The sequence below is a fragment of the Leptonychotes weddellii genome, chromosome 1, assembly GCF_054177405.1.
Source record: "Leptonychotes weddellii isolate Sample4059 chromosome 1, ASM5417740v2, whole genome shotgun sequence".
In the NCBI taxonomy this organism is placed as follows: Eukaryota; Metazoa; Chordata; class Mammalia; order Carnivora; family Phocidae; genus Leptonychotes; species Leptonychotes weddellii.
Genome location: NC_138369.1, coordinates 53,163,955 through 53,185,682, shown reverse-complemented (window position 1 = coordinate 53,185,682; position 21,728 = coordinate 53,163,955). Strand labels below are relative to the sequence as shown.

The window sequence follows — 21,728 nt, the reverse complement described above, 5'->3', positions numbered from 1 at the left end:
GACAGGACTCTGAAAGACAGCATCCTGAGATTGGAGGGGATGTCCTGTGGTGTCTGACGTTAGCAACGTCCCCTGCTGTCATGGAACACAACCATCCGATTACAGTATGAATTTCCTTTTTTAGACAATTTTGAGTTTTGCAGAGTAAAAAGCTGTATTGCTTTGACGACAAAACGCTGAGCAGAAGAGCACTAAGCCAAAGATGCTGTGACAGCGAACGAGGAAGTGAGCCAGCCCAGGTTGGAGCCACCACGCCGCCGACGGGGTGGCAAATGCAGGGCGCTGCTGTTCTGCACTCCGCCCTTCAAGAGCGCCTCCCGGGGAAGGGGGGTGCAGGACCTGCTCTTCGAGCTGCAGCTTTTGTGCTCGGACTGGATTTGGATCTTAACTCACTGGACTTTTAAGTCTCTTCTCCTCATGTAATAATTTTCATTTAAAAATCCCTCCATTAGCCCTCCAGTTGGAACTTCTCTGAGACCCATCTGGGCCCTCCTTCCATATTCTTTCCCTAAATGACCGCAGCGACTTCCACAGCTGAGAGTCACTGCTGATGTGCTAAAGGCTTCCCAGTTACATCTCAAGCCCAGGCCTTTCCTGCCAGCCCCAGACAGAGACAATTCACTGCCAACTTGACCTTTCCAAGCACATGTGAAATGGAACTCTTGCCGCCCCCCGCCCCCAACCGGTTCTGCCTCTCTACTAGGGACACTGTCTGCCCAGCTGCTCTTACAAGAGTCACCCGCCCTCCCCCGACCCCCGCTCAACTGTGGAGCACAGCAGGACCTGCCCATAAATGTGTCAGACCTAGGTGACCTCTCCTGCCTCCAGCTTTCCCCCAATTCCCATCGGCCTCCACAGAGTTGCAAGAGTGGAAGAAAAACCTAATCACATTCCTTCTTTGTTTAAACAATTTCACTGACTTCCCAACGCATTTCAAGTAAAATCTCAACTACCGTTATACCAGGTCCTGCACACCAGACCGCACCTCCCACCCTGACTCCATCTTGCTCCGTGTGTCCCTGACACAGCCTTCACTAGGCCCTGCACAGCAGCCCGGCTCTTTCCTTCGCACACAGCCTCATACCCCCTTGGGGTGTTCCTAGGGTGAGCAGCTCCCCTCACTCTTCAAGTCTCAGCATTATTGACACCTTCTCAGAGAGGCCTCGCTCATCTGCTCCATGTCCCCCTACCCGGCACCCCCTTAAACACAAGCACCCCCACTTTCCCACTCCTTCACAGCACTTAAAAGATTTTGTAATTGTATGCACTTGGTGGCTAATTCTGGTTTGCTTTCCCCACTAGGAGTTCCACGGAGTGTTCTGTTCAAGACCTTTCTAGAACCAAAAGCTGTCTGAAAGGTGTTCAGGAAAATGGTGGCTGAATTGAGTATTTTTTCCCAATAATCTAGGACTGACTCCTCTTATTTGCTAGTTTATTAACCACTAGGAATATTCTCGATTCATTTTTCAAACTCTTAAAACTAGTAAAGCCAGCATTTTCAAAAGTAAACACACAAGATGACTACTGATTACAGGCACACACCATCTTTCATGATTTCAGCATTTCAAGACACATGCACTCATGCAAAGTACCTTTTACTGTGAAGAATAAAAAACAACTCTCATCTTGAAAGTTCTGAACCATCTAGAAGGATAAAGCAGATAACACAATTAAGATCCAACTGTTTTTTCTGAGCTGATCAGAAAAGAATAGAATTAGCAGCTCCAGGAAAATGTCATCATCTACATACTGTTGCACAAATACAGAACTCGGTGGTCAAAACGGTAACTGATGAAGGCAGTGTAAGGTAGTAAACGTTTCCACCTGCTGCACTGGCGGGGCCTCGTGCTGACGAGGCCTGCCCGTGCCCGGTCCCTGAGACAGCCCTACAACCCACCTGACCCACTGGGAGCTTTCCCCGACAGGCCCTGTGAATAACGACTCTTAACAGAGTCACGGTCTTAGCGGTCTTCTATTATTACCTGCTTGTTGCGGAACACTGGGGGAACAATAACCTTAATGTTTTTAAAAACCAGCCATCAGGAGCGCCTGCGTGGCTCAGTCGGTTAAGCGTCTGCCTTCGGCTCAGGTCATGATCCCAGCGTCCTAGGATCGAGCCCCGCATCAGGCTCCCTGCTCAGCGGGAAGCCTGCTTCTCCCTCTCCCTTTGCCCCCCCACCCACCACCACTCATGCTTTCTCTCTCTACTAAATAAAATCTTTAAAAACAAATTTTTTTTTAAATAAAGATCAGTCATCAAATAGGAAAGAAAAGGAAAACACATCCAAAGACCCCCCTACATAAACCTGGCCAAAGCCCCACTAACCCCGGAGCCCCCAGTGAGTGTCTAAGGGAGGACGGAGGGCAGAGGGGGCCAAGCCACAGGTCTGGGTTTATATCCCTTGTATCGCCAGGATACCCGAAACTCCTGGTTTTAGATTCTTACAAATTTGACCCCAGCTCTTTAAAACTGATTCTCAGGAGTACTTGCACAAGAGATCACAGAATTTTTCCGGAGTTCTTCAGTGACAGAAAATAAAGGCCAGCGTGGAAGGGAGCAGCAATGGCACGGCCAGTTCACGTTACCTGATCGCTAACAAGAATGTGAATACCAGTGGGCCCCTGTCTGTAGACCTGGTTAATCTGGTGGAAAGGAATATTAAACACCAATGCAAGTTTTCGAGCAACTTCTGAAGCAACCATTTCTTCCAAGTAGATTGCATGATACACTGAAATAAAAAATAAGAGTAGCATTTTAGCAGTAATCTTTGATCTGTTTTCCATGTCATCTCTAAGAAGATCACCCCTTTCAAAGTACTAAAAAAAATATAAAAATTAAAAATGGGAACTAGTTATTTCTTTCCTCCCTTACCACCTACTGAAATAATAATAAATTATACCACATGTACAATTTAATAAACATTAACACTAATATCTGTACAGAAGGATCTGAGGTTTTAATTTTTCTTAAAAAACAAACAGGAATTAACTGTAAATGGGCACAGGGGCCTTTCTGGAGTAATGGGACTACTAAAACCCAATGGTGGTAATGGCTGCCAAACGCTCAAGTGACTAAACTGTCTTGGAACTGGACACTTACAGTGGAAGGATTCTGTGGTATATAAATTATAGCTGAAGAAAGCAGTTTTCAAACATCATGTGTTTCTAGTGATATATAAAAAGAACTCTGTTCTTGATTCAGTAATCCTACTACGGGGAATGTATCCCAAGGAATCCCCCCGAGAATGAATGGAACACGGTGTAGAAGACACAGCATAAGAAGCTAAGGACGTGGACAGTGGCACCTACTGTTGCTTCCCACAAGCTGCAGTGCAGTCCAGCCAGGGGCCCGGGTTTCTGGAACCTTTAACTCTGCAGCAGCCGCCATCTGCTGCCAGTGCATCTGCAGCAAGCACGGCTCTTGTAGGTCCTGCTCAGTTACGGCCTAAGCCAGCCGGCCAGCGAGCGGAGCATCAGTGCTAGAACTTGGCTTCCCCAAACTGGGGTTTCTTGTGTGCTTACAATAACGGAAACCTCTGCTAATTACACATTATGGAAAGCTTTGGATGTGGAACTACAATTAAGGGGAGACACAGAGCTGATGTAGAGCGGAGTCCCCAAACTACAGCCTGTGTGAGCCCAGCCCTGCCCTCACTCGTTCTTTCCCAACAGAACTGTATCAGAACGCAGCCGCACCCATCACTATATCTGGTCTGGGCTGGTTCTGGCGCCGCAATGGCAGGGCTGGTGGGAAAGAGCCCCCCAAGTCCACAAAGAGGCATTTCCTACTTGGCCTTTTAGGGAAGTTTGCCGAAACTTAGAAAACCCCTGATCTAGGGCTAAGTTGGCCAACATTTCCCACTCTCCTCCACAAACACGTTCCCCAGTCCAACAGGCCTGACCGCATAGATGGAAATGATATACAAGATCCTGGTGATACCTGGAGAGCTCCTTTAGAATGTTACCGTTTCAAGCTAAGCCTCTGTATCTTTAGTCTTCAAATTCACAGCTTTTAAAGTCAAAATGACACCAAGTGGAAAGGCTCACAAGAGTGATGCTTTCTTTTGGATTTTTCGAACACCAAGTGATTCTCGGAGCTCTACCCAAAATTAGGGTAAATGATCACCTCTGTGAATTCCATAACACACTTCTCTCTGGAAAATTCTGAGTGTGTTGCCCTTATTTTGTTTCAGAATATGGGAAGAGGGAAGAGGGGAGGTATTACCACGCACCCAACCTTACAAATAAGAAAACACATCCTTTAAAAGGCGTAATTGCTTTTGTTTTTAAGGGCCATATTCAGAGGAGAGAAGGGCCAGGGTCTGTCTCTGCCCTCAGCCAACGCTCTCTTACACAAGTAAGGAGAACCCGTAGGCTGAGAAGGATGGCTACTGGCGTGGAGTGCTCAGCACACAGCTCACAGCACTGGCCGGCTGCGCGTCGGACACAAGTCCGCGCGCTTGGTGCTGGGACGCATGTGAATCTCTGCACGTGTGACAGTTTATGTTTCTCCCCCCAGTCAGTAAAATGGAAAGGAAAAAAAAGAAAAACCCTCCTGCTTTCTTGCCATGCTACCAATGTTATACTCATCATTTCAGTAAATCTGAGGTTTGTGGGGGGGAATAGAAGCCAGCAAAACTCCAAAAAGCACTCGAGCTGGGCTTTTGCTTGTTAGCTCTTCCCGGCAAGGAGACTTGTAGAGTGGCGGCGAGAGCAGAGAAAGGCAGCTCGCTTCCTCTCTGGGGAAGCCTCGGCCCCAGGACCGCTGCCCCACCCCCCCATGCGGTCCGCACTCCCACCCAGCCTTCCTGTTTCTGCCTCGCTGTCCGAGGTGCGCTCTGGACCCACCGTAAGGCGTCCCACCGCCACTGTCGCCTCCGCCGCCGGCCGGCTGCTGGCCCTGCAGGGGTGGGCTGCTCGGCTGCTCCTGGCAGACGTAGATGGTTAAGCGGGGCCTAACCGACCTGCAATCAGAAGACGCCCCGCGTGAGCCGGCGGGAGAACGCCGCCCCGCAGCAGGTACAGATGCCAACTACAGGACTCTAGGCTCTATTTCCTTACGCAGACTTTATGGTATTAGTTCATTACATGAAATAAATGACTAGTAAAAATATAAAAACACACACCTCACACCAACTATCACAGGTGGTCTAATCTGATGATCCAGACTCTAAACCATTGAGATGGTCTGTCAGATGCTGGTAAATTTAAGTTTCAAGATTAAGTCAGCAATTTAAAGTTAGTAAGATTCAATTTTAATGGAATTCTCACGCCACAAGTCTAGAAATAGCAACGATAGTAAATGCATCTTAAAAGCCCGAAGAGTTTACAATTCCATCATTTTCATTCACAATCAGAAGTTTACATTTTTAACAACTGTTTAGTAGTAGTCATATGACCTTGAAAACCATAGATTCTGTATCGCTCACCTAAATGAGAAGTTTGTTTTCTTGGCAACAAACCCAGTCGTCTTCAAGAAATCAGTCCTGCCCATGTGCATTTCTACAGCCTTACAGTCTACCTCTGCCCTCATCAGTGCCTGCATCATACCTGGGCCCGCCCTGAGGGTGCACACAAAACAGTCTTCTTGTGAGCGCAATGCCGCCCACGCCCCACAGCGCGCACGTGCGCCAACCGCCAACCTAGCGCGGCCACGTTCTGCCCAAACTCCCCACGCAAAGGCACGTCCTCAGCTCAAGCAAACAGTTCCTAACAGTATTTTACCTGGACTTCAGGGAATTATAGAGCCGAATTCCATCGGCTGCACCACAAATTTGTACTAAATCCTCCTTTGTCAGTTTTAGTAAGTCGGCACCTGGAGAACAGCAAAAAGATTCTTTTCAAAGAGATGGAAAAAGAACAAGCAGGACTGGCTGCCTTACAGCATCTGCCTTCACACAGTGAGCTGTCCCTCAAAACCACCATGGTCTCCTGCGTGCACACTCGACACAAACACGGGCGCGCGCACACACTCCCTGCCCCACGGAGAAAGCAAGCAAGTAAATACAATGCTGGCACTTCCGAGCCCTGTACGAAGGAGGGGCTCAGAAGCGCAGAGGCAGGTCAATCAGACAGATGCGCGGGGCCCACAGGCCTGTCTGTTCCCCGCACACGACCTCGCCGCCCACCTTGTTTTGGCTGGCTGGTGGTTTTGTGGATAAACAGGACTCTGACCCCAGATAATTAACCTTGAGATCACAATAATAATGTTTTATTTTACAAAAAGAGGAAGTGGAAGTCTAGCGTTTTGGGGACCCGCCCAAGCTGGTGGCTAAGTTAGGACTAGGCCTCTTTACACTTGCCAACATTCTGCAGCGTAACTGTCAGCAGCCAGTTCTAGTACGAAAGCGAAAATCCTACGAAAGGATTTTCCCCCACAGATCGCCAGCGTAAATGACACGGTATCTAGGATTTGCTTTAAAATAGAATAGAAAAGCGGGAGAGAGAAGAGAGCAAAACCGACCAAAGGCTGGGGGTGGTTACAGGGAAGTTCATACTCTCCTACTTTTTATGTTTGAATGTGTCCGTAATCTCTTTTTTCGCTCTATTATCACTCAAGATGTAGTTTATTGGTACAATTAAGATGACCTCTGGGATTAAGGCATGACTTTCATGTAATAAGTACCTGCTGCTTAGGTATGTAACAAGATAATGGGGTTGTCTTTCTATTTTTGAAGGCCTGAAGGGGAGAGCCTAATAACTTCTAGCTTGTAAAAGAAATAAAGACCAGAGAAGCCCACCCCCATGAGGCACGAACACTAAAGGAGTTGTTTTCCAGAGCCAGGGAAGCAAAGACTGGCTGGCTCCCCGGTCTCTCCTGGGGCCCACAGCTGTGGCCAGGGATGGGTGTGTGCATCCCCTCAACCTGCACAAAGAACTGGACAGACGCTCATGCGCACAGCCTTTTCTGAAGGTGAGTGCCCAGAGGCTCCGAGCCAGCAGCCTCACCCTCTCCTTCCGGTTCTGCTGGGAAGCTCCTCGGTGAGGAAAATGCAGGAGGCCAACCCATGGGAGTGCTGCTCACAGTGAAAAGAGCTTCAACTTCTCCAGACAGAAACATGGATTCATCTAACAGGACCTCCCTCGGTTCCCACTGCCGGAGCTTTTTGTATGTGCTCTGCTCTTCATTCATGTGTCTTGCCTATGAGGGTTCAAGATGCATCTTCCCCACACAATGAAATTTTTAAATTTCCAATTTTTCACAGATAAAAATATAGTCATATAAAAATGTGGCTACAAGCCAGCAAGACTTTCACACAGTACTTTAATTTTAAAGAGACAAAGAGCTACACAGGGAATGACTACTCACTGCACAACATCGCAATAAATGGCTGACGGAACAGGAAACCACGTTCTTTGTGCAATCAAGCTTTCCCCTAGGCCAGGCGTGTGCACGCAGTTCTGTCCTCTTCGAAGGCTTGCCAGTACTGCACTTCCCTGGCCCCACAGCATCATGGGCAAGGCAAGCTCACTACCAGTTTACTGTGGCCCAGCAATTCTCGGGAGGTGTTTAGCCAGGCTATGTTAGGGAAAGGGTCCCAGGGCCAAATACACTTGGGAAATGCTGCCCCCGCCCCACGTGGTCTATCTATCACTGTCTCTCTAAACAGAGAGCACCACCTGGAGAAGCTCTGCTTGGTCCCTTTTAATATTCCACCAACAGCGGCGCCTGGGCAGCTCAGTTGGTTAAGTGTCCAACTCTTGGTTTTGACTCAGGTTCTGATCTCACGGGTTGTGAGATCAAGCCCCGCGTCAGGCTCCACACCCAGAGGGAGTCTGCTTGGATATTCTCTGCCTCTGCCCCTTCCCCGATTTGTGCATGCATGCTCTCTCTCTCTTCCCCCCATATAAATAAATAATATCTTAAAAAAAAAAAAAAAACCAACATACTCCCTTAGCTAACTCTGTAAGAAAAACTTAAAAGTTTAAGTATACAAAAATCATACCTGAGTAGATTCATATTACATACTACTACACAGCAATAAAGAGGAACTATTACTATATGTAATCACTTGGATAGACTCAAGGGCATTAGGCTGAGCGGAAAAAAAAGCCAATCTCAAAAGGTCACATACTATGTGATTCCAATTATATATAACATTCTTGAAATGATAAATCCAAGAGACAGAAAACAGATTAATGGTTGCCAGGGAACAGGTATGAATGGGGGAGGGGCAGGGAAGCATAAGGGAAATCCTTGTGGTGATGCTGTAATTCTATATCTTAATTTCGGTAGTGGTTTCACGAATCCATACATGTGATAAAATGACACAGAACTATATACACACATTGCACCAATGTCTATTTCCTAGTTTTGATATCATACTACGATTATATGAGAAACTGAGTGAAGGGTACATAGAACACCTCTGTATTAACTTTGCAAAAGATAGTAAGGCAAAAATTACTTCAAAATGAAGTTAATAAAATGAGAAAAATTGCACAGAACTGTATACACTTGTACAAAAATGAAGGCACATGAAACTGGTTTTGGGAGATTGTACTGATGTCAGTTTCCTGGTACAAGACGTATGCAGGATGTCACCACTAGATGAAACTGGGTATGAATCCATCATTACTTCAAAAAAGTGTTTTAAATTAAGGTTAATAAAAGTACAGAAACAAGTACAAAAGACACATGTACACAAAGATGCACACACACAAAACATACCTGAAAAATTGGAAAACAGTCTTGTGTAGGAAGAGAATCTGTTTTTGAGCAGCCATTGTTGTGTTTCCTGGATCGTGGCTGAAGGCTGAAGTTGCTATTAACAAAGAAAATGAACACAAACAGAAGAAACTATTCAAACTTACCAAAAAACCCCAAGTCACTGGCATGTTATAAAGAACAACACTTAAAACAAAACACAGAACTCCTCCAAGGTTAAAGTAAAAAAAAAAAAACAAAAAACCACCCAAGAGGAGGACAGGTCTGACTACTCAGAGACCCAAATAATGCCTCAAGCCCCTCTAAGAGCCTTAAAACGCAGGCCCCTGGGCAGCTCAGTTGGTTGGGCGACTGCCCTCGGCTCAGGTCATGATCCCAGGGTCCTGGGATCGAGTCCCGCATCGGGCCCCCTGCTCAGCGGGGAGCCTGCTTCTCCCTCTGCCTGCCACTCCTCCTGCTTGTGCCTCTCTTTGTCTGTCAAATAAATAAATAAAACCTTAAAAAAAAAAAAAAAATTGCAGGGGCGCCTGGGTGGCTCAGTCAGTTAAGCAGCTGCCTTCAGCTCAGGTCATGATCCCAGGGTCCTGGGATCGAGCCCTGCATCGGGCTCCCTTCTCAGTGGAGAGCCTGCTTCTCCCTCTCCCTCTGCCTGCCTCTCTGCCTATTTGTGCTCTCTGTCAAATAAATAAAATCTTAAAAAAAAAAAACAAAAAAACGCAGACCCCTTAGAGCACTGGACAGCTTCAGGATGAAAACACTTACTTCAATGGAGGCCTGTGAAACTCCATCTCCCTGATGGTTTGGGGAAGAAGAATTGCTGGGGAGAACGGAAGGAAAGAAAGGAGAATTATTACACACACACACACACACACACACTTAAATCAAGACATTAAAGGGTATTAAACTGGGTAAATTTAATCTAATATTGTAGAACAGAGCATGCAGATTTGCAATTAAGAATGTTGGCACCACTGGTCAGGGAGTATGATGAAACTGACAGGAGGCGGTTTAACTGGTGCCTCCTCCTCCAGCAGTTCTAGTAAGAACTTCAAGTTTTAGGAAACAAAAGGATTCCAATTATTTCCAGGGGTGCCAGGAAAATGAAGGATACTCATTCATTTTAGTAAGGAAAAAGATATGAGAAATTAAGAAAGAGTTAAAAGTAACTGCAAAATACACACACATACACACACACACTTTAATAAAATAAGGAGCACCAAGAAATGGTCCTAAGTAAAAATGGAAAATGATACCCCTTTAATTAATATTTACCCATGAGTAAAGAGGGAGAAACTCAGGGAAGCAAAAGGAACAAAGGTGTGCCACTCTCTCTGAGTTTTTAAGGTCAAACAAAAATGAAGACAATTCCACAGGGAGTGTGGTGCCTTCCTGGTCCTGGGCTCAGACCCCTTCCTCAGCGCCTGTACTTCAATTACGTAAGTTCCAATGCTGACTGGTGACTGTCCCTCTGGGCCCACGCAGACAGGGAAGGTGTGCGTCACCTGCAGAGCAGAGAGCACAGGTCCTGGCCAGCGCAAGGTGCGCGGCTCCCGGGAACTGCGCGATCAGCCAGCAGTGCGGGAGCCCAGAGCCAGCCTCCGAAGTCATGACTGTGGCCCAAGACGACTCGGACTGGGCTGAGACTAAAACGGCCCCCACATGAGGACATGCCAGTCCCTGGTCTCTCCGACGCAGAGTCCAAGAGTGTGTTCCTCCTCGAAAAGCACAAAGATCTACAAGATGAGCTGCCTGCCAATCTACTCATCTCTGCAGGGAAAAGCATGTTTTTGTTTGTGTTCTTATCAGACCCTGTTACAGACTGGATATTTGTGTTCCCTCAAAATGCTTATGTTGACCAAACTCACCCCCCCGGCATGACAGCGTGAGAAGGTGGGACCCCTGGGAGACGACCAGGAAGGCAAGATCACAAGGGCCTCTGCTCCACCACGGGAGGACCCGGGTGGCACCTGCAACCCAGAGGGCCCTCGCCGGAACCACCCGGACCTCACACTTCCAGTTCCACAACTGCAAGAAACAAGTTTCTGTTGTCTCTAAGGCCCTGGTCTGGTGTTCCGTCATAGCAGCCAGAGCTGACCGAGACAGACCTGCTGTCGGCGTGGCCTGAGTGTAAGGAGGAGAACCTTTCCCTCAGCAGTCTTGTGTAACTTTCCTTCCCAGCGAGAAACTTCGATCTGACCTGCTCGGGATCAACTCTTCAGCAGAGCCCCAGGAAGGCAAGGCCCCCCCCCAACCCTGGGGCACCATGTGGCACCTGCAGGACCCCTGTGACACCGTCCCCTGCCCCCACCCAGAGCCTGCAGGGTTCACAGATGCCAATCACAGCCAGAGAATAAAACAGAACAAGTCCACCATCCCCATTTCTAAAACCACAGTAAAGTTTTAGAAATTAAAAGCCTTTCCTTTAAGTTTAAAAACTTACCATAATAAATAAATAAGTAAATAGTGTGTATAATGTGAGGCAGAAAAAACAGGGCAGGAAACAGCTCGTTTGATACGGTGTGCACTGAAGACAAACGTTCTTTATAATAAATGCAATCTGAACACATCCAAGTCAAGTTTCACCTTAATAACTCACAGTCCTTCTCTATCCATGAACTCCACTCATGTTCTTTTTCTCTCACAAAGAATGCAGCTTGAAAACGCCCCCTTTTCTACAATTTCTACGGCTGTGAATGTGTGAGGCATGAAGGGCTAAGAGCAAAAAGGCTGGCAAGCAAAGAAAAGACAGTTCTCCTCTGAAACTGAGGCGGCTAGCTCCCATGACCATACACCTCAAATATATATACAAAAGAGGATGTTGGCAAGTGAGAGGGACGGCAATGAAGGAGCACGGCATGGCCAGCCCTGGGTGTGCGACGGCACGAAGCGGTACCTGTCGGGGACGCTGCAGGTGCCCTGCTGTGGGGACGTGAAGGCGGGCGCTGTGGAAGGGCTGCTATTCACGTAGGCTGTGGGGGTATCGGGCCATGGAGAACACTAAGGATAGAAACAAAAATAAATTAACGGGAGGCTTTTAGAAGTGTATGGAAGAAATATTTTTGTAAGTCACTCTCTAGTCTGGCCAAATGCGAGGTTATAAAACACAAGACACCTGACACTCATCAAGCAACCTCACAGAAACGTATCAAATTTACTTCTGTGTGGCTTTCCCTGCCACCTGCATCTACACACGGATTCATCTCAGGGAAGACCTGAGTGATGAGAGCAGCAAAATGTATGCAGGCATTTTTAACGTATACTTCTCCAAGAACTTCCACTTCCCTGTTTATCAGCTCTGCAGCAGGTACCTATCAAGGTTTAGAACAGCAGAGGCAAGAATGGATTCACAAGTGACATCTGACACCTACAGTGACAGGGGCTCTGTCCCCCTAGCGCTCCTCTGCCCTCTCGCCCAAGGAGCAGCCTGGCCAGTACCCACTTGCTTCCTTGATTCCTCTAAAATTAATAATCCCCAAGCAAGGTGAAGCAGGCCTAGCATCAACACACATCAACAGGTACCATGCTGCCCATGTCTCTCTACCTGTCTACACATGTTTAGTATTTATAGTTTCTGGAAGGGGCATGGTGATCTAGGGCATCTTTCAAACCCAGGTCCCATTCTGACCAAAGATAGAGCAAAGATACAAAGAGATGCACTGACTATTACAATCAGGAGAGGTGAAAAAGCTGAAGTCCAAAGCATGCTGAGCAGGCTGAGCAGGCCAGGGCAGCCAAGTACAAGCCTTTAAACCTGAGCTACGTATGGAGAGAGTCCATCTCACTCCCTGATATTCCATCTAGAATGAGTCCATGTCAGGACGTCCTCGGTTCCAAGGCCCCCTTCAGAATCATTATTCTCCCATTTTACACAAAAAGTCGTTATACCTCACCATGGACAGGGGATAGAAGACCCTCCCCCAAACCAAGCAAAAGACCATTCAAAGATATTAGGATAAATAAAAAAGTATATGACTCTTGGGGCCCCTGGGTGGCTCAGTCGTTAAGCGTCTGTCTTCGGCTCAGGTCATGATCCCAGGGTCCTGGGATTGAGCCCCGTGTCCAACTCTTGCTCAGCAGGGAGCCTGCTTCTCCCTCTGTCTGCCGCTCCCCCTGCTTGTGCTCTCTCTCTCCTCTGACAAATAAATAAAATCTTAAAAAAAAAAAGTACATGACTCTAAATTCTTCTGGTGACACCTGGGTGGCTCAGTCAGTTAAGTGTCTGCCTTTGGCTCAAGTGATGATCCCAGGAGCCTAGGATCGAGCCCCACATGGGGCTCTCTGCCCAGCGGGGAGCCCGCTACTTCTCCCTCTCCCTGCTGCTCCCCCTGCTTGTGCACACACTCTGTCAAACAAATAAATAAAATCTTTAATAATAAATTTAAAAAATTAAAAAAATAAAACAATTCTTCTGTATGTCAGGCAGTTTTCAATTCCTTGCCTTCAGAAACTTCAGGAGACCTGGTGTCAACTGACACGTACTGAAATAATCTACCTGTTCCTACAAAAATAGGTCACTGGGCTTTTGTGCAGATAACTCAAAAGGAATTTCAAGACCTGAATGACACTGCTCAAAGAAAAATAAGCACATCTAAACGAAGTTTCTCTTATCTATAAAAAAAATCTAGAATTTGGTTGCATTCTACCCTGTCTCATTCTTCATGATATATTTCCAATAACATTTCTATGTTTACAATTAACTATTCATCAAAATGTATATGATTTGTTGTTTTGATAAACTGGTACTAATCATTAAGTAGTTTTCAATTTCTCGGGGTGCCTGGCTGGCTCAGTCAGTAGAACATGTGACTCTTGATCTCGGGGTGATGAGTTCAAGCCCCACAACGGTCACAGAGTTCTCAACTGACTCACAAGCCTTATGGTCAGAGGAAATATTAAATCTCAGTTTCTGTAAGTATGTCATAAAGAAGTAATTAGGGTGATCATTTAAAGATTTTCAGGCAGGGGCACCTAAGTGGTTCAGTCAGTTGTGCATCTGACTCTTGGTCTCAGCTCAGGTCATGATCTCAGGGTCGTGAGACTGAGCCCCATGTCAGGGTCTGAGCTCAGCGGGGAGTCTGCTTCTCTCCCTCTCCCTCTGCCCCCTTACCCTGCTCTCCCGTGTGTGCGTGCACTCGCTCTCTCTCTCAAATAAATCAAAATTCAAAAAAAAGATTTTCAGGCATAAAAGTACGTCATATTGGGATTAAATTATTTATGGGGAGTGGAGGAGAAAACAGATCAAGAAGGAAGAGTGGGATAAAATTTCAGACTTAGGAGCTTCATCATGAACTTTTGAAATGAAAGATACTGGGTGTCAAATTGCTATGAATACACTTCCAAAAGTAGTGTAATAGCTTTCTCTTAAATTATAACACAAATATTTATGGTGCCAGAAAATTGTCTTCTTTGCAACTTATGATGAAAACTTTCCTGTTAACCTGAACATGTGCAAGGGAGTATATACTTTCTCAAAATTCTTTTGCATGATGATGATGAAATTTATGATGAAAACTTTCCTGTTAACCTGAAAACGTGCAAGGGTGTATATACTTTTTCAAAATTCTTTTGCATGTAGAAGGAGCTAAGAGACTGTGAAGCACTGAGGGCAGAAACTAGTCTCCCCGACGGTTATAGGTGCTTACAACATATCTAACACCCATCAGAAGTACGGACAGAAGGAAAATAAAATAGAAATCCTAGGCTCTTAACATTCTTTACAACCACTCATTATGTATCCCCTCAAAAAATGGAAAAGTGACTACTACAGACTTACTGTTTCAACTACTACCAAGTTTCAAAAAAGCAATCGAATCTAGCTGGACAGCACCGCTGAACTCACTGCATGCACACCAATTTCACTCTAAACACCCTTTTACACACAACAGTGCCCCCTCCTTTTAAACTAGGCCCTCGTTTCTCTCTTCATCTTACAAAGTAGTACCTCTGCTGCTCGTGCAGTCTGAGGAACCCGACTGGCAGATCTAATAACTTCTGGCTGTCACATGCTCATGATCAGCTCCACTACGTGGAAGATGATTTTCCTGCTACACCATCCTCCCCAGATACAAAATATTACGACAGAGCCTAACATGCACATCTAAGTAAGGTGAACCTTTTAGTATCAAGCCTCCCCACACCTGCTCTGTTCATCACTGCCCACTGTCTGAGGACGTGAAGCCATCAACAGCTTCAAGTTAGCACAGTAAGACAGTGGGGACACCAAATGTGCAGAACCTCCATAAACACAACTATTTCATTTTTACATACCTCAATTCCTTTAACAGGAGAAAAGCAGGATTGCTAATTAATAGCTGACATCTAAAACTTGCCCAATAAATATGAAGCCAGACTCACTGAACACCAGGAAACCAATGTTTGGAGAAAACTGTCCTGTTGGGAGGCCTCGGCTTTTCGGGAATAATGGGTGGCAGGGTCTCAAATGGCCAGGCTGCTTGCCACACTGCAGCCCACCTGCACATGTCTTACGGGCTCCTCTCCCAGTCTCAAGCCAGGAGGGCAAGGGCACACGGAGGAAGACTTGCACGATGTTTCTTCTACCTTGTCCTGCCTCCCTGTCTGGAAAGGTAAACAGTGCTGGACTGCTTCTGGTCCTGAGCAGAGTCTGTAATTCATGATGCCTCCAGCACTACCTGGCTTGGATTTGCGTGGGCACAGTTTTGGTGTACCGTGAACAAAGCCCCGCCCCCAGCAGCCTGGAAAATGCTGACCCACCTTAGACTGTAGATATTGGCAGTCCCGATGTGAGCCAGTAAAATACAGCTCAGAGACCAAGACCCCCGGATGCATTAAAGGGTTTGCTGGGTGGCAGCTCTTCAGAACCAACAGTAGGGCCTCTGTTCAGTGTGGGACCGGTTCACACAACACCTTTTAACAGGTGAGCCTGACCTCCCTTCCTAATGAAAGCCAACTGTCACTATCCAACAACTATGAGAAATGCTGGCCTTTCTTTGTAGGCACTTGCAGAAATATAGGAAATGCTGTGGACTTTTTTTAAGGGATTAATCTGTACCTTGCTTTTTTAAACAGGTTTCAAAGAGTAGCTCTAACCACCCCCCTGAAGTAGCTTAACCCAACCAAACACAGCCCAGGGCAGCAAGAAACACACTCTAGGAAGATGTGAAATCCCAGGCCAGTGAACTGCTGACGTTTTGCATACTTTAGACTTGAGTTCAGAATTATTAATAATTTACCAACAATTCTACCATCTCCAGATTAGCTCTGGGCTATAACAGATTTCTTTAATTTATGAATTATCAGAACTCATTCCTTTTAACTAACTAGTTTCCAACAAGAAGGGAAAAGTGACTTGAGTTACAGGATCTCCCCAGAAAAGTTTACGGAGAACTATTTGTGAGTCTTCAGCTGGGAAATGAGACAGAGGATTAAAAACATAAAACTGGAGGGGGGCATTCCAGGGAAGGAGCATACAGTTGTTCCATACAACCTCTGACCCAAATCCAAAAAGCCCAGTTAAAGAAAATGCATCATGTGTGCTCCCCATCCATCCAGACGACTACATTTTCAGGGTTATTGCATAAAGAGCACTAAAATATCGTCACGCAATGCTTTAATTTGGAAATGAGGTTCTTGTGATAGTGCCTGTGACTTTCATAGCACAGAGAATTACATACATGTGTGAGCGTGAAAATCCCATGTTTGGCACCTTGACAGTACAAACACTGCAATGAGATGGAGAGAGTAGTGACTGATACATATGATGACAGTTACTTTTAAAAATTAGAGAATGCTCTGTGTTTACATTAACTGCGGGTACATGGTGATCTAAGTTTAAAGAACAGGATGAACCTTTGTGGACCGTTCGATAAAGAACTGGGTCATAAAATAAGGATCTGCTGCACTGAAGCTGACAAAGCCAAACCCCTTGACTGCATGTTGGGTCCGAGGGTAGCAAGGTGCGCTATTCTGGCCTGAAGCAGAAGATCACGATGCAGGAGCCAAGAGGAAACACCGATGCAAAGATTTCTTTTTACCAGTGCCACCAAATGGGCTTTTAAAAGCACAGACGCACATTCTTATACTACATGCAGGGAAATGTGACACAAAGTATTGCATGTTAATGTCAAGCTTGCTGCCATCATTTCTCTAAAAATCCATGAAAGTTTCTTAACAGTTATAAAACATGAGAAAGCAAAACCTTTTTTAATTACACAAAAATAACTATTTTACTAAAGAAAGTATTTTCAATTAATTTCAGTGCTCTTGAAGGAAGTGTGTGTGCAGAGGAGAGAGAGGGAGGGAGGGAGGAGGGGGAGGAGACAGGGAGGGAACACATTTCTGAGTGTCGTTTTTCCCTCCAAAACCACCCAATATGGTCAACTTTGTTTTAAAGTGTTAGATTTAGGAAATTTTCCTCAGTGAGGAACAAACAGAAAGCAGGAAGTCTAAACAAAAGCAAATTAAATCAAGACAAGGACATCAAAAACAAATTTGGCTTTACTTTTCGGCGGAAGTTGATCCTATATCTAACACTGCACAAGGTTTCTTGCACAATGAAAAGAGAAGCAGAAGTCCCTTACACTGCCTCGCTTTGCCAGAGAATCACCGTAGTCTGCTGGCAAAGTCCGCTTGCTGGACTTTTTCTGCTCATGTTCAACTGCATCTTCAATTATAGGCTCAAGCCTCATCTGGACAAACACCAAAGATTGGGATCAATGTCTTTTCATTATACAAAGAAAGATCTAATACCCTGTTTTATGTCTCTGCAGTCCAATTAAACAAATGTATGACTAGCAGGATTCAAAGTTAAAGAAAATGCAAAACCCCAGCAGTGACAAAAATCAGACATTCTAGGCCCCAACTTAATTTCTTGACAACTTCAAGGTTTGTAAGGTCTGTTTCTGAGACCAGATTGGGATTTCAGCATCTTCATTCAAGACCCCACCCAGGAAACTAATCTATTAAAATCCCCAAATTTAAATAAAATCTATCCCCCGCAAATTTCACAAAGAATATTATGTCAATCTACCACCCAATCTTCCCCAACCCCTTTGTAGCAAAACCCCTCCCTAGAGAGAGTGCTAATATGCAAACAGCTGCTTCGCCTCAGAAACCGAAACGCTACTGTGCATTACCTCGGTGAGGATAGTGGTGTCGTAGGATGGCTGGTACTTTTCTTTCTCGTGAGCCGTTCTCTTCTCCATCTTCTCCCGGTCCGTTTTTTGTTTCCTGTCTGCACCTTTAGGCTTAAAAACAAAACAGATGATCTCATCCATCAGGTTGAAGATGGACAATTTACAAGCAAAACTGGGCCTTAGTTACTAAAAGCCTCGTTTCTATCACTTACCTTAAACACTTTGATTTGGCAGCTAGCCGAGTGGAGATGATCCGTGTACTCTCCGTTCTCATTCTGCTTAAAGGTGTCAACCTGAATCCTAAAAGGCACCCCCTTCTCACCTCCATGCTTCCGGGGAGTAAACTCTGTGCTGATGCAGTGCACCTGGAAAAGAACTCAAGCTGAAAGGGACTCAAAGTACCGCCCACTGAGTCTCCTTCAATTTGGCTCCTTCTCAGGTGTTCTGCCACAGCCATAAATTCAGGATCCTTCCAAACAAACTCCTGCATATTAGCCAGACGGCTGTCATGAATTCCTCTGCGTGGCTTTCCTTTCATAAATCCAACTGGGCCTTTCTGAACTTTCTAGCAATGAGCTCTTCCCCAGTCCAATGCCTCTCCTCTCACACAGGACTTGTTCGGGTCACGCGGACGTCTCCTACCTCCACACTCTGGACCAAATGATGCTCTCAGCCCCAGCGTCCTTGGCCTTGCACGTGGCTCAGTGCACAGCAACCGACCCCTAACTGCTGAGAGCTTCTGTCGCCTGCCCTCTTCTGTCACCACCTGGACTCTAGCCAGCCCATCAGGCTCCTGCTGTGCCTACACACACTTATGAGACCACCTAGGGGCCTGGGGGCATGGCCACGACTCACCGTGCCCATATCGATCTGAACTCTGCTGTCAACCTTCAAAGTTCACCGAGGACAACGCTCATCTCCCACCACTTCCGCCCCTCTCCTGGCACCAGCACAATGTCAACTAACATGAACCGTGTCCCTAGTGACTATTCATTAGCAAGAGACAGTATTTGGTAAACCACAAAAAACACAAAATAGTAAAGATTCTTAAAAAATAAATACATAAGTAAACAAATATTCTTTACAGTTCATACAAATCAGAGACTACTTAGGTTGATCAGCAATTAAGCAATCTCCCTTTCCACATAAACATTACTTACTCAGTTTTAATTCCACCACTTCCAAATATACATTCATATACTGAATATACATTAATACTTCTAAAAAACTCTTCTCTTAAAGATACAAACTGAGGATTTATGGGTGAAGTGAGATGCCTGGGAGTTGCTTTAAAGTATTCCATCAATAACGAAAACAGAGGAAACTACTAAATAACTGTTGAAGCCAGGTGATGGGTACATGGAAGATTCATCATTATTATTCTCTTACTTTTGTGGGGTTTGAAATTTTCAGTATTAGAAATGTCTTTAAATTATGCTAGAGAGAAAATCTTAAAACTGTACACTTTTTTTCAATCCCACCCTTTTATTCTACTTTATTTTTTTAAGTAAACTCTACGCCCAATGTGGAGCTTGAACTTACGACCCCGAGACCAAGATTCATATGTTCTACTGACTAAGCCAGCCAGGCGCCCCAATCCTACCCTTTTAAACAGCTTTTATTCAAGAGAAATGCATCTTATGAAAAACAGAAGTTTTGATTACTGTCACTAACCATGCTAAAAGTTAACGTCTGTATAATGCTTTACATATCCGACTGTCTTTGTATATGTTAGCCTATAAATGACGGATTTAGTAAATTAACTCCAATTTAACAGTATATATGTAATTAAAATATATATAAAATAGAAGACATTACAAGATAGCTTACAAATAAGCATTTAAAGAAGGTAACATCATGGGACGCCTGGGTGGCTCAGTCGGTTAAGCGTCTGCCTTCAGCTCAGGTCATGATCCCGGGGTCCTGGGATCGAGTCCCGCATCGGGCTCCCTGCTCCGCAGGGAGCCTGCTTCTCCCTCTGCCTCTCTCTCTCTCTCTCATGAATAAATAAATAAAATCTTTAAAAAAAAATAAAAATAAAAAAAAAAGAAGGTAACATCATGTGTCAAGAATTTAATCTCATCCATGGCCTTTTAAATGACTAGGCAAGTATACTAATAATGCAAAAACTCCAAACCTGAATGAAAGCAGATGTGCGCTTTGCAGGGTCCCACAGAAATTCAACCGCATTTAACTGGCTTGGATTTGTCCTTGTGTCAATTATTCCCACAGACATTGGAATATCTGTATTTTAAAAAGAGTTACATAGAAACTCATCCACTACAAATAATTAAAAAGCTTACAACTTACTATAATTATGTTCACATGCAATTATTTCACCTCCATGCAGAACCTTTTCCGTCAGCGTTTTCCCAGTCAGCGATGCTAACATCGAAACCCACCCAATGCGATCAGACTTTCTCCACCATGGTTTCTATTTCATTTTATTCAACATACAATGGATGGTGCCAACTGAGAATTAAATAAATTATTTCAAAACTCCAAATTCCTGGCTCAGGTTCTTTTAGAGCTAAAAAACCACTTCATTTCTAAACTACAGAACAACTCAAGGCACACCGGATCTGCTAACACCAAAACTCTCTCCCTACAATTATACACGGTGCCTTCCCTACCCACCACGCACAGCTAAACAACTGCCTGAATCTCTCCAGAGTCTTCTGACAGCCACTTGTACCTAAATCGAGAAGTCTGTCTCCTGGACGATTCCACTTCCAGCCTTCAAGTTGCTGATGCTCTGTATATTGTAGCCGTCTGTCATGGAATACAACTCTTATGATGCTCTATGGAACAAGTGGGGAAAATGAGTACTTTTAAACTGGTCCAGCTAAAATGCAGAAGCATTTTCACTTCTTACTCATTAACCCATAATAGAAGAGTATACCAAAAAAAATTCTGCTCTACACATTTTCTAAGTGAACTGCTTTGTTCTTGGAGTATCTGAATAACTCAAAGAAAAGGCACAAATAAAATGATTACTTAGGTAAAATTTTTATTTACAATCTGATATTGCAATTCAAAATTAAGGTACACGCCCATAAAATCAGTGAGCAAGAATTCTATTTCTATGAAGAAAACATCGGATGCAGACAGGAATTACTAAAGTCAAAGAGTAGTATAAAGAGAAACAGAGAAACCCAGGTACAATGGTAAAACTGTTCATTTAAAATAAGTTAATAAATGAACTTCTTTAAAGATCATCAAGGATGAATACTAATATACAGAAATGCTGAATCATTATATTGTATACCTGAAACTAATATAACACTGCATGTTAATTATACTTCAATGAAATTAAAAAATAAAGAGATAGTCAAGGAATAGGTGGGGGGATCTGCAAAATAAGATCCAGCAAAAAAAAAAAAACACCACATATGCAAAAGTAATTCTCTACTATTTCATTTGCAAGGCGTTATCTGAGGTAAGCAAGGGGGGAAAAAAAAAAAAACACCAACCCACAGGTAAACTTGATCCAAACACTACGGTTCCTAGGTAAGACTTTACTCCACAAACTCTGGGCCAGTTCTCTGCTCTCCACCCATCCCTCCTTTGCCTCCCACAGGTTTGGAGTGCCAAGTATTGTTTCATTCCAGGAACAGGAAAACAGGTCATCCAAATGCCTTCAGATACCACATTTGCACGAATTCATGTTTGTGACACATTTGTGATAACTTTCCCATGATGCAATAAGATATTCATATTTCCAGTAGATGCTCTGGTATAAATAGGAAATAATTTGTTACCAATACATATAAATATTACTTTAGTGCCCCTGTCTTCCCTACCCACCAGGTACTGCCCATAGCAGATAAATTTTGAAGCAAACTATTTAAAAGTAGCCGTATTTATTTTTTAAAGATTTTATTTATTTATTTGAGAGAGAGAGCGAGAGAGCACAGAGCAGGGAGAAGAGGGAGAAGCAGGCTCCC

General features: G+C 44.7%; 1 protein-coding gene across 7 annotated transcripts in view; it reads right to left on the bottom strand.

Annotated features, from left to right (window-relative positions):
- UBP1 (upstream binding protein 1) overlaps positions 1-21,728 on the bottom strand; it is a 54,487-nt gene that overhangs the window by 2,464 nt on the left and 30,295 nt on the right. For 3 of the 7 annotated variants that reach the window (XM_031032696.2, XM_081823751.1, XM_081823772.1), the window contains 13 exons: positions 20,477-20,582; positions 19,919-20,025; positions 17,994-18,146; positions 17,782-17,892; positions 17,227-17,334; positions 11,562-11,665; positions 9,431-9,485; positions 8,672-8,765; positions 5,725-5,815; positions 5,430-5,561; positions 4,849-4,964; positions 2,587-2,729; positions 1,593-1,644 (listed from right to left, as the gene is read on the bottom strand). In XM_031032696.2, the coding sequence (XP_030888556.2) occupies positions 1,593-1,644; positions 2,587-2,729; positions 4,849-4,964; positions 5,430-5,561; positions 5,725-5,815; positions 8,672-8,765; positions 9,431-9,485; positions 11,562-11,665; positions 17,227-17,334; positions 17,782-17,892; positions 17,994-18,146; positions 19,919-20,025; positions 20,477-20,582 (1,372 nt within the window). The remainder of the gene's footprint in view (positions 1-1,592; positions 1,645-2,586; positions 2,730-4,848; positions 4,965-5,429; positions 5,562-5,724; positions 5,816-8,671; positions 8,766-9,430; positions 9,486-11,561; positions 11,666-17,226; positions 17,335-17,781; positions 17,893-17,993; positions 18,147-19,918; positions 20,026-20,476; positions 20,583-21,728) is intronic. The other 4 variants (XM_081823794.1, XM_031032695.2, XM_081823783.1 and 1 more) reach the window with 3 other exon arrangements.